Source organism: Vipera ursinii, assembly GCF_947247035.1.
Source record: "Vipera ursinii genome assembly, chromosome: 6".
Taxonomy (NCBI): domain Eukaryota; kingdom Metazoa; phylum Chordata; class Lepidosauria; order Squamata; family Viperidae; genus Vipera; species Vipera ursinii.
Genome location: NC_139515.1, coordinates 39,087,659 through 39,100,022, shown reverse-complemented (window position 1 = coordinate 39,100,022; position 12,364 = coordinate 39,087,659). Strand labels below are relative to the sequence as shown.

Genomic DNA, 12,364 nt, shown 5'->3' with positions numbered 1-12,364 from the left:
GAAAGTTGTCTGTACTTGCTGAGGCAACTACCAGGAATCAAGACTGAGTCAAAGCCACAAATACAAAAGCAAGATAGAGAAAAAAATGTTCCGAGAAAGCAAGACATTTTATTTTATTCTTTTGGGAATTGGAAATCAGTTGTGCCCTTCCCTTGAAAGAATTCGTGACAAATCTCCATTGGAAACATTCCCAATATGTGGATTTGTTCTTTCTTATAGTGCTTCCATTGTTTACCAAGATGCCCATGGATCTTACAATCCGTGCAGGGGCAACAGCACGGCTAGAGTGTGCTGCTGTTGGTCATCCCATGCCCCAGATTGCTTGGCAGAAAGATGGTGGTACTGACTTTCCTGCAGCACGCAAGAGACGCATGCATGTGATGCCTGAGGATGATGTGTTTTTTATTGTGGATGTCAAAATTGAAGATACTGGTGTTTACAGCTGCACAGCTCAGAATACTGCAGGCAGTATTTCTGCAAATGCAACATTAACAGTACTAGGTAAGGATATCATGACCCTGGCAGCTGAATACTGGTAATTTGGTAGCTCACCATTTTGTTTTTGAAAACAATAAACAGAACTTAATACACATAGTGTTTCGGGAGAAGGGCGGTATAAAAATATTAATAAATTAAATTAAATTAAAATTAAAATAGAATAGAATAGAATAATAACTTTATTGTCACTGAATGTACACTAATCGGCATACATTAAAATGAAATTTCTTTTCATACAGCTCTCAAAGGGTCACCACCTCCAATATACACTACATAAATATGACGTAAATAAATAAATACAGAATTATGCATATACCCACATATATTATATGACACAGAGACAACACAGTCTAGTTTGGATTATGTATACATGTACATGGCAAGAAAAACTGTATTAGACTTGCTCTATTTTCAATAAAAGGGATGCGGTGGCTCGGGTTAGGATGCCGAGCTTGTCGATCAGATGGTCGGCAGTTTGGCAGGTCGAATCCCAAGTGCCACATAACACAGTGAGTGCCTGTTACTCGTCCCAGCTTCTGCCAACCTAGCAGTTCGAAAGCACGTAAAAATGCAAGTAGAAAAATAGGGACCACTATGGTAGAAAGGTAACAGCGTTCTGTGCGCCTTTGGCATCTAGTCATGCCGGCCACATGACCACAGAGACGTCCTCGGAGAAGCGCTGGCTCTTTGGCTTTGAAACAGATGAGCACCGGCCCCTAGAGTTGGAAACGACTAGCACGCATGTGCGGGGGAACCTTTACCTTATTATTTTCAATACATTTAAATATAAGTCTGTGGTTAAGATTCTAGCCTGAGAACTTTATGAGTTTACTTAAGTTACTTCAGAATTTTTATGCATTTTCAGAAACACCCTCCTTTTTGAGGCCCTTGGTGGATCGAACTGTGATGAAAGGTGAAACAGCAGTCTTGCAGTGTATTGCTGGGGGCAGCCCATCTCCTCGGCTGAATTGGACCAAAGATGATGGCACTTTAGCAGTGACAGAGAGGCATTTCTTTGCTGCGGGAAATCAGTTGCTTATTATTGTAGACACAGACTTTGAAGATGCTGGGAAATACACATGTGAAATGTCTAACACACTTGGAACTGAGAGAGGCAATATTCGCCTTAATGTGATTCCTACTCCTACCTGTGATTCTCCACAGAATGCTGCCCTATCTTTCGATGATGATGGATGGGCTACTGTGGGAGTAGTGACCATAGCTGTGGTGTGCTGTGTGGTTGGCACTTCCCTTGTGTGGGTGGTCATCATATACCACACGAGGAGAAGAAATGAAGATTGCAGTGTCACAAACACAGGTGAGTAAACTAGAACTTGGAACAGAACTCTCAGAGATGTTTTTCGTTACCGTCCTGAAGTTTCCTTACAGAAATATTTGTCTTTTGATTCAAATTCAGAAACGTAAATAAACTGATCCTTATGTAGCTTATGTAAAATACTTCAAAGAATTCAGCCACTGATAGTTTTGTGCATGTACATTTGATTATCATAGATGAGACAAACTTACCTGCAGATGTTCCAAGCTATCTGTCATCCCAAGGAACTTTAGCTGAAAGACAAGATGGATATGGGTCATCAGAGAGTGGAAGCCAGCATCACTTTGTACAGTCCTCCCCCATAGGTGGATATTTCTTTCAGCAGAGAGAAAGCAGTGGTAAGGATCTAACAGATCTATGTAATTCATGTGTATTTGGGGATTCATTCAAAGATAATGTGCTGCAGAATTGTAGTTTAAGATTCCACTACTTTTGTTCTTTGACCAAATAAATTGGAGAACAATAGTTTTATTATTTCTAAATTGCTCATCAACTGTTTTTATGAAAGATTGTTTTCTGACTATTATTGGCCCAAAGATGTACTAGTATATGTCCAGATTTTCTAGTTTTACAGTAGTGCTATTCTGTATATCTTCTTGATATGTGTGCTTTTTCCAGCTGAAGAACACTTCCAAGAAATGACTTGAACATTCTTGTTACTCTGCATATTTCATTTTTAGTTTTTACCTAGAGCCATGTTTTTCAACAAAAATCCATGATGCTAAAAACACACAGTTTGCTGCTAGGTATTTTCAACTGTAATACTAGCTAAGGTCTTGCTGTGGACAGAAAAGTTCTGATTTTTTTTCACAGTTGTGAAAGAAGAAATAGAAGTTATATTCCAAGATATTCTCTAAAGATTTAACCTAACCCCAAACTTAAACCTGTGTTCTCAGCAGTGATCTTATGAAGCACATGGCAGAACAGGAAGAGGCTACATTTTATGCTGACAGTTTTGTCTATCCATGATTAAAGTTCCTGCAAAAAAGGAAGGAGAGGTTCCCCCTCTATACAGGGAGTGCAGAATTATTAGGCAAATGAGTATTTTGACCACATCATCCTCTTTATGCATGTTGTCTTACTCCAAGCTGTATAGGCTCGAAAGCCTACTACCAATTAAGCATATTAGGTGATGTGCATCTCTGTAATGAGAAGGGGTGTGGTCTAATGACATCAACACCCTGTATCAGGTGTGCATAATTATTAGGCAACTTCCTTTCCTTTGGTAAAATGGGTCAAAAGAAGGACTTGACAGGCTCAGAAAAGTCAAAAATAGTGAGATATCTTGCAGAGGGATGCAGCACTCTTAAAATTGCAAAGCTTCTTAAGCGTGATCATCGAACAATCAAGCATTTCATTCAAAATAGTCAACAGGGTCGCAAGAAGCGTGTGGAGAAACCAAGGCGCAAAATAACTGCCCATGAACTGAGAAAAGTCAAGCGTGCAGCTGCCAAGATGCCACTTGCCACCAGTTTGGCCATATTTCAGAGCTGCAACATCACTGGAGTGCCCAAAAGCACAAGGTGTGCAATACTCAGAGACATGGCCAAGGTAAGAAAGGCTGAAAGACGACCACCACTGAACAAGACACACAAGCTGAAACGTCAAGACTGGGCCAAGAAATATCTCAAGACTGATTTTTCTAAGGTTTTATGGACTGATGAAATGAGAGTGAGTCTTGATGGGCCAGATGGATGGGCCCGTGGCTGGATTGGTAAAGGGCAGAGAGCTCCAGTCCGACTCAGACGCCAGCAAGGTGGAGGTGGAGTACTGGTTTGGGCTGGTATCATCAAAGATGAGCTTGTGGGGCCTTTTCGGGTTGAGGATGGAGTCAAGCTCAACTCCCAGTCCTACTGCCAGTTTCTGGAAGACACCTTCTTCAAGCAGTGGTACAGGAAGAAGTCTGCATCCTTCAAGAAAAACATGATTTTCATGCAGGACAATGCTCCATCACACGCGTCCAAGTACTCCACAGCGTGGCTGGCAAGAAAGGGTATAAAAGAAGGAAATCTAATGACATGGCCTCCTTGTTCACCTGATCTGAACCCCATTGAGAACCTGTGGTCCATCATCAAATGTGAGATTTACAAGGAGGGAAAACAGTACACCTCTCTGAACAGTGTCTGGGAGGCTGTGGTTGCTGCTGCACGCAATGTTGATGGTGAACAGATCAAAACACTGACAGAATCCATGGATGGCAGGCTTTTGAGTGTCCTTGCAAAGAAAGGTGGCTATATTGGTCACTGATTTGTTTTTGTTATGTTTTTGAATGTCAGAAATGTATATTTGTGAATGTTGAGATGTTATATTGGTTTCACTGGTAAAAATAAATAATTGAAATGGGTATATATTTGTTTTTTGTTAAGTTGCCTAATAATTATGCACAGTAATAGTCACCTGCACACACAGATATCCCCCTAAAATAGCTATAACTAAAAACAAACTAAAAACTACTTCCAAAAATATTCAGCTTTGATATTAATGAGTTTTTTGGGTTCATTGAGAACATGGTTGTTGTTCAATAATAAAATTAATCCTCAAAAATACAACTTGCCTAATAATTCTGCACTCCCTGTATGTGCACACATCTGGAGAAAGAATATTTCAACCATGATCTAGGCAATGCCTCCAATCTGGTTTATTTCAGGATTAGAGGTAGAATTTCAGCATAATATAACTTTAGATTTTTGTCATATAACATACTCTTTGGCATAATAATGTTTTCCAGTATTTTTCCCTCATAATAGAGATTCCTCAGACTTTTTTGAAGAGCTGCCTGGGAAAGTTAGGATTATTTACAGGAATTTAATGATTTCCCCCAACAGAATCAATTTGATATCCATCAATAGAGTGTTTAATTTGTGGCTAGTGAATAAGTGAATGGAGAGTGTGTCTTACTAAAAATTTGGAAGCCACCGAGATTGTGACTGCTGAAAGAATCTGTAACTTGTCATACCACAGCTAATTATTGCTTGGTATTTGGCTAGGTTTCTCTATAAATGTAATCCTCGAGTTACGAATGTAATGGAGTCTGCCAATTACATTCATAACCCGAGGATTTGTTAATTGGAACTCATTAAATGATCAAGCCCCATCCCTCCTCTCCCCAATGCATTCGTTAATTGAATGTGTGGGTCATTAAGAACGCACAGGGTACCTCAGGAGTGGAGAAGGCCATGGGAGGTCTAGTGCAGGGACAAGACCACTGTGTCCAGCCACCAAAGGCCTTCCCCACCCACTGAGAGATCCCATGCTCTTCTTCCCACCTTTTGGGGTCCCTAGCTGCTTCGGCCTTTCTTCCCCACCCCATCACCAACTGCTAACTTATCTTTGGTGCCATGCTTGACAGCCCTGTGCTGCCCACGCTTGCCCCCTGCATGGCCTTGGATGCTGGAGCCCTTGTCCAGCCAGGCGGAGAAGCACCAGGCCTGCCTCCCCTCTTTCCCGCTGAACCCCAGCCTCTCTCACAACCCCAACCTCTCCCACTTGCTGTAGCGCCGAATGTGCCCAGATTTCACAAATTGCACCATCGCAGAGCTGGAGTGCTTAATGTGCCACCACCCTGCTCCCCTCACTTGCCAGAAGCAGTCCTTTTCCAAATTGTAAGAGAATGAATGAATGAATGAATGAATGAATGAATGAATGAATGAATGAATTTATTTATTTATTTAGCTAGCTAGCTAGCTAGCAAGCAAGCATATGGCTGGTCACACACAGAATTAAAAGCACTTCATATTTACAAGTTACAACAGTTAAAACATTTTTTTAAAAAAAGAAGCAATTATAAAACCTAAGAGGAAAACAGAAATAACATTTCAGAGTTTAATGTCGAGTTTGGAGATCCAATCAGTAGCTGCCGTTGTTACGCAGAGGAAGTCCTTAAAATCTCCTGGGTATCTTCTATTAGTGCATTCCCTCGCTATATGTTGGATAGTCTGTCGGGGAGCCCCGCAATCACATTGTGCTGAAGGTGTCTTTCCCCATTTATACAGAGAATCGGCACACACCCCATAAGTCGTTCTAATTCTATTGTATGTCACCCATATGTGTTGGGGTAGATTAAATCCTGGAGGTATACTATTAGGATTAATATGCTCAGAAATATCTTGGGAGGTATAGCTACTCCATGCTTCCATCCACTTTTGTATAGTGCTCTGATGTTCAGCCAGCAGCTTAAGCGCTGTGAGGAGTGGTGGATTTCTTGACTTTAATCGACATCTTAAGAGATTAGAGGTATAGGCATGAATGGGTAGAGAGCAGTTTAGCAGGATCTTACTATACTCCTGAATGAGAGCTTCTTGTCGTCGTAAGTGCGGGGGAAGTATGTGGCTAAGAACTGGTAGCCAGTGAATAGGTGTAGATTTTATGCACCCAGTAATTAATCTCATTGTATGGTTGAGTTGAACATCAACAAGTCTTGTATGTGAGCTGTTTATCCATACAGGTGCGCAGTATTCCGCTACAGAGTAGCAAAGCCCAAGGGCTGCGCATCGAAGAGTTGGAGCTGAAGATCCCCAAGTTGTTCCGCATAGTTTTTGCAGAATGTTGTTTCTGCTGTTAACCTTGGCAGCCATATTCTGAATATGTTTTTTAAAAGACAGGGTCCTGTCTTAAGGTGACCCCCAGATATTTTGGAGTTGCCTCATATGGGAGCAATTTGTTATTTAGGTATACATTGAGTTGTCTTTTTGCCAGTTTATTATTAAGGTGGAAACATGATGTGACTGTCTTACTTACGCTTGGGATTAACCTCCATTGGTGGATGTATGTGCTCAGAGTTGTAAGGTCGCTGCAAGTACACCTTCTGTAACTTCGATGTCCTTGTGGCTATATGCTAATGCCAAGTCATCAGCGTAAGAGAACTTTGTTGATAGCGTGGGTGGTATATCGGAAATATATAAGTTGAATAAGGATGGGGCCAATACAGAGCCCTGAGGGAGTCCATTATTCAGATGTCTTTGCTTACTAATTTTATCGCCCATGATGACTTGAAAGGTCCTTGCTGAGAGCAAGTTATTTATTAGGCGGCCCATGGTACTACAAGGGACAGCGTGGAGGAATTTGCTTAATAGACCATCCCTCCACACTTTATCGTATGCTGCTGTGAGATCCACAAATACAACAGATGTTTTCAATTTATTCTGATAGCTGCTTTCAATGTGGCTAGTAAGACTAAGGACTTGATCGGCACAGCTCCAATAAGATCTAAACCCAGCCTGTTCAATCGGTATTTGTTCGTTAATTTTCTGTCCAATTCTGTTAAGTATCAACCTTTCAGGTAGTTTATAACAAACACTTAACAGAGCAATGGGGAGATAGTTTTCTGGCTTGTTGCTTTCTTTTCCAGGTTTTAATATGCCGATTACCTTGGTACTCTTAAATTCTGGAGGGACCTTACTGAAAGTTAGGATATCTGTGTAGAATTTTGCCAGCCATTCTCTTGTGCGAGGCCCAGAATGGATGATAAATTCAGGCATTACTCCATCAAAACCAGGAGATTTTCCAGCTTTGACATTCTTCAGGGCAGTATCTATTTCAGCCACTTGGAAGGGTCGAGCATATTCCTGGTTAGGCGAGCATAAACCTTTTAAGTGCTTTAGTTCTCTTTTCACTAATTTAGTATGTTTCTTATCATGGGGTACTCTAGTTAAGTTGACAATTCGAGTTGCTACTTGATCTGGAGTAACCTCTTCTTGTTTGCGTTGAGCTGGTTGGTCTCCTCTCAATTTTTTCAGTAGGCTCCATGCCTTCCTGCTTGAGTGTTTAAAGTCTAGTCCAGACATACTTTGCTCCCATTTCTGCCTGCGCGCCAGGTCAAGGTTATGAAGAAGTTCATCGGCTATCGCAGCATCACCATTCTCTAGATGTTTTTGGTATAGGTTTTCGCAGGTTTCATTCCATCCTGGGATATATTCCTTGCGGAAGCCACGTGGGATGGATTTTTTTAGCCGATGACACAATTGCTCCGACAAAGCGATAGTAGCTTTTACTAACTGCCGGGATACGTCCTATTGTGTTCTCAAGGTCCATCGTAAACTTTTCCCAGTTGGCCATCTTCAGGTTCCACCTTGGTCGGGGTATAGATCTGATAATAGGTATCTTTATTCCTGTCTTAATGATAATAGGTCTATGTTGGCTATGGGGGAAGGTTGGTAGCACTTGCCGAGAGGCAGGTACAGGTTTGATTTTATCTTGTGTAACAAAACATAAGTCAGGGTTATACTCTTTCTTCCAGGCAGCTGATTTAAAAGTACCTTGATCTTTAGCATCAAAAAGTAGGTATAGGTTGTTCTGCTCTGCCCATTCGCAGAGGGTCTCGCCGTTAGTATCATTAAGCATATATCTCCATTGGGTATGGGCGCTATTGAAATCTCCTATATAGATGCCCGGGTGTGGAATCCTTGGATGCTTCTAACCAAACCTGTTTTGCGGCTCTGTCATGTTTCTCCTTCAGCTCAAGATACTGTTCTTTTGCTGGAGAAATGGAAAAGCTGTATTGCAAAAGGAAAAAAAAAACATGCAGGGAAACCAAAGAAGAATCCTCTGAAGATTATTGAAATCCAGACAGGTTCGCTGCTCCTCTGAATGCGGAGCAGGAGAGACCAAGCAAGTTCGTGAAGCTAAAAAGAAAAGTAAAATCATCTTTTCCAACTTCGTGAAATCCTACTTTTTTTCACCAGAAATTGGAAAGGCTGGTCTTACTTTTTTTTTTTTTTGCCTCATGAACTTGTCTCTTGAAGTTGCTTTATCTCTCCTGCTCCACATTGGAGGAAGTGATGAGTTCAGAGGATACTTCTTTGGATTCCCTGCATGTTTCTTCCATTTGCAACACAGCTTTTCCATTTCTCCAGTGAAAGAGTGTCTTGAGTTGTGGGGAGAAACTTGATGAAGCTGGAAAGCAGGTTTGCTTAGGAGCCCCTCTTGCAATATAGAAAAGGAGTGCTTTTGGCAAGTGAGGGGAGCAGGGCAGTGGCACACCAAGCTCTCCAGCTCCACAATGGCACAATTTGTGAAATCTGGGCATGTTTGGTGCTCCAGCAAGTAGCAGGACAGGGCCATGCCCTCTTGTGAGAGAGGTTGGGGCTCGGCGGGGAAGGGGAGAAGCTGGCCCAGCGCTTCTCTGCCTGGCTGGACAAGGGCTCTGGCACTCAAGGCTGTGTTGGAGCTGAATGTGGACAGCACGGAGCTCTCAGGCATGGCACCAAAGGAGCATGTTGCAGCATTTCTGCAATCGTTCATAAGGGCAAATGACCATTGTGGTGCTGCAACATATGTAACTTTGGGACCTGTTCGTAAGTACTTTTGGCGTGGACGTTGTAACTTTGAACATTCACTAAATGAATGTTCATAACTCGAGGAATACCTGTACAAAGAAGATGTTTTGGTTTGAAAAAAAATCTAAAAGGAGACTGATATATGTCATCTCCCTTTCAAAGGACTTTGTCATACAGATAGCTACAGTGAAAATGATCTGGAAGCTGTAACAGATCCATTCTTATGCCATTACCTGGGAAGTTCAGGAAGCCTGCATTTAAAAAGAAATTTATGTAGCCCAGAAATGTTTGAAGCATACCATACAGGTAATTTATATTATATGCATGTTTTAATTATTTCCCTCTTTTTAAATTTTAACAGTCTTTAGTAAAGTTGAAAGGTTTTTCTTTCCCTGTTGGTTTTTTTAAGGCAGCAATTCAGAGCAAAGAATAGCATGCGTGGACCTTTATGATTTAAGCTGCTTAAAGAAAAAAGATTGCTACCCATATATCCACTTACCTGAAGATCCTTTTGACCGATATCTCAGTATCTCCAGAATACACATGCCAAGTAATAAGTTGATTCCTTCTATTTATCCCCCAAGTGAAGAGGATAGAACAAGAAGCTCACATTTAAATGTAGACACATGTGAATTTAAGAGAAATCAAAAACTGTCCTCTGTTACACTAAGCACCACTTTCATGGGTATGTTTTAATTGTTTTCTAATCCAGAAATCCTAAATACATATAATGGGGAGCAAGCCACACTGAAATTAAGTAAACAGAATTGCTTTTTGAAAAAGTGTTCTCTTCCATACCCATTGAACATTTTCTTTAGAGATTTTTTCAAGATGTGCTAACTAAACATTGGGTTTGCCTTTGGGTAACCACTTAGTGGCCTATGCCCACTAAGATATTTTCAGCATGTCTCCATATTGGGATAGCTTAAGCTATGCCTTACTACTGTTCTGTACCATCCTGCTACCGGCCCTGCAGAAAAGGCAGGGACAACCCCTTTTACAAGAAGGCAAGAGGCTGGAACTAAGCCTGCCGAATTTATGGATACAAAAGCAAACAGAACAAGACACGAACCATGAAACAGGAGCTATTCAAGTGGTTGCCTTCAGCAAACCAGCCCTCCCACGCATTCCCCTTTTATACAGTTCAGGGCGTGGCTTCTCTCTGCCTCCTTCCGAGGTGCCCCATTGCCTTCCTCTGTTTACTCCTGATTGACTGCCTCCTGCGTCGGGTGTCCTTGAACAGGGCCAGCTGTGGGTCATCTTCATCCACGCTGTCAGGCTCATACAGCTGGGTCTGCGTCGTGACCAGGTGGGAGGGGCCTGGCTGAGGGCTCTCATCAGCAAGCTCTCCAACCCCCTCAGCAAGCTCTTCAACGCCCCCCTCCTCCTCTGAGTCGTCCGACCCAACTGCCGAACCCACAGGCTGACCCTGAATCACAACAACTACATTAGAATGCAAGCAATAAAGTTATAAGGCTGTAAAGTTGAAAAATGAGGACTTAAACTACTCTATTCATTGAAAAAGTCCCATTTTCCTATATGGTTGCTAACTGACAAAATACACACATCCGAAGTAAAGGTCCCATTCATCAAGCATCTATGTTATTTGTTCTTTCTTGAAAGAGCTCACACAATATTTAGTCTTAATACCTTCCAGTATTATCCCCTTGATAAACCTTAGAAGTAGAGTAGGCTGAATGACCATTTAGTGAGCCATACAGACTTATGTCAGGTTTCAAAGGCTATCTACTAAGCTTCATGACTGCATAAAAATGTGAACCCAGATCTTAACACTCACAAGACACCAAATCTTGAAAGATGAATAGGAAATCAATGTCTTGCTTTGTTTCTCCCAAATAAACTTTGTGAACATAGGTCTGAACTGAGTAATTAGAAAGTGTAATTATTAAATTTATGATATTAACATAGACTTGATTGTTGGCTATTTTGTGAATTTACTTTGCTTGTTCATTTTTATAATTGCTAATAAATGTTTTCTCTTATCTCTTTAGGAACATTTGGAAAACCTATATGGAAGCACCAGCTCGATTCTTTGCCAAGCTATAAGCAGTCCTCATTTTTGCAGCCACAAGCCTCCCAACATTATTCTAATGAATCATTGGATTTTGACTCAGAGTCTGAAGGTGGTGAAAAAATGATTAGGACGTTTCCTGAAGTGGACAATAGCAATTTTATTTGTGGGCAACCAGCTGAAAACTATAGAACTCCTACTTTTCAGTCTTTTGACTTAGATACATAGTTTGCCATCAGTGCCAACCCAAAATCAACTCATGAAATAAAGAACTATACTACCTCAAAGTGGACATTATTTAAAAAGAAACTTCTGGTTGTATTTTAAGAGAGATTTATGATTTTTATACAGATGCTGGTTTATTTACAAAATGTATTCTATCAGGCAGATTATACATTCCTTATATTTCAGATACAGTTTTGTTTAACCAAACTGTATTTTTTGTAAATTAATGGCGTGAATAATAACTATACATTTGTTACTTAGACAGACTTCATTTTATTCTAATGAGTGTTTTCAACTAATACCAATTCATGTGTTTCTGTGATTTAAGGAACTGTCAAAAATTATGGATGGTTAACATTAATATCTGACATAATACTTACATTTTGTTGATTTCTGCATTAAATAGCACTGATAAGAACATATACAGGCAAGAATCATATTCAGGGGAATGAGGAAGTTGTATCTTTTTTGATAGTTTCCCTTGCACTGTGGTGCATAATGTTGCCAGTGTCAGAAAAGATGTTTTGGATATATGCAAAAATGCACTTGTAAACTTCCTGTTCCCCATAGACATTCCAGGTCTAGTTAATATGCATGGTCAGTATCAAACTAAATTAGTAGCAATCTCAAATTATAATGTATCCATTCCAGTAATTCAATTTGCATTTCTAGGTTATATTTTAATAGATGGAAATCCTGGTCACAATTAGCTTTGTTTTGGCCCTGCTTGTCCTAAATCTACTTATCTTTAGGAGTAATGTACCCTTGGTTTTTACAAGCCACTTAAATTACTGCATTCAGTACAACCCAATATTGACTTTCTAAGTTTGATCATTGACAAGAGGTATGGGGAAACATCCATTTGAGATCTTGGACTGACCCCTAGATTGTTGTAACCAGTAAAAGAAGACTGCTGGGTTGGTCCATATTCCTTTGCATCCTTATCCTAAGACACTCATTTAATTCAATTGCACATACTTGTGAAGATAAGATTGTGAA

At 40.6% G+C, this 12,364-nt stretch overlaps 1 protein-coding gene across 5 annotated transcripts in view; it reads left to right on the top strand.

Moving 5' to 3' along the window:
* The window catches only part of LRIG3 (leucine rich repeats and immunoglobulin like domains 3), an 85,749-nt gene extending 74,071 nt beyond the window's left edge, over positions 1-11,678 (top strand). For 4 of the 5 annotated variants that reach the window (XM_083365239.1, XM_083365238.1, XM_083365236.1 and 1 more), the window contains 5 exons: positions 220-501; positions 1,364-1,816; positions 2,011-2,172; positions 9,271-9,414; positions 11,121-11,678. In XM_083365239.1, the coding sequence (XP_083221365.1) occupies positions 220-501; positions 1,364-1,816; positions 2,011-2,172; positions 9,271-9,414; positions 11,121-11,368 (1,289 nt within the window). In that variant the 3' untranslated portion in view covers positions 11,369-11,678. The remainder of the gene's footprint in view (positions 1-219; positions 502-1,363; positions 1,817-2,010; positions 2,173-9,270; positions 9,415-11,120) is intronic. The other variant, XM_083365237.1, reaches the window with a different exon arrangement.
* The last annotated feature ends 686 nt before the right edge of the window (positions 11,679-12,364 follow it).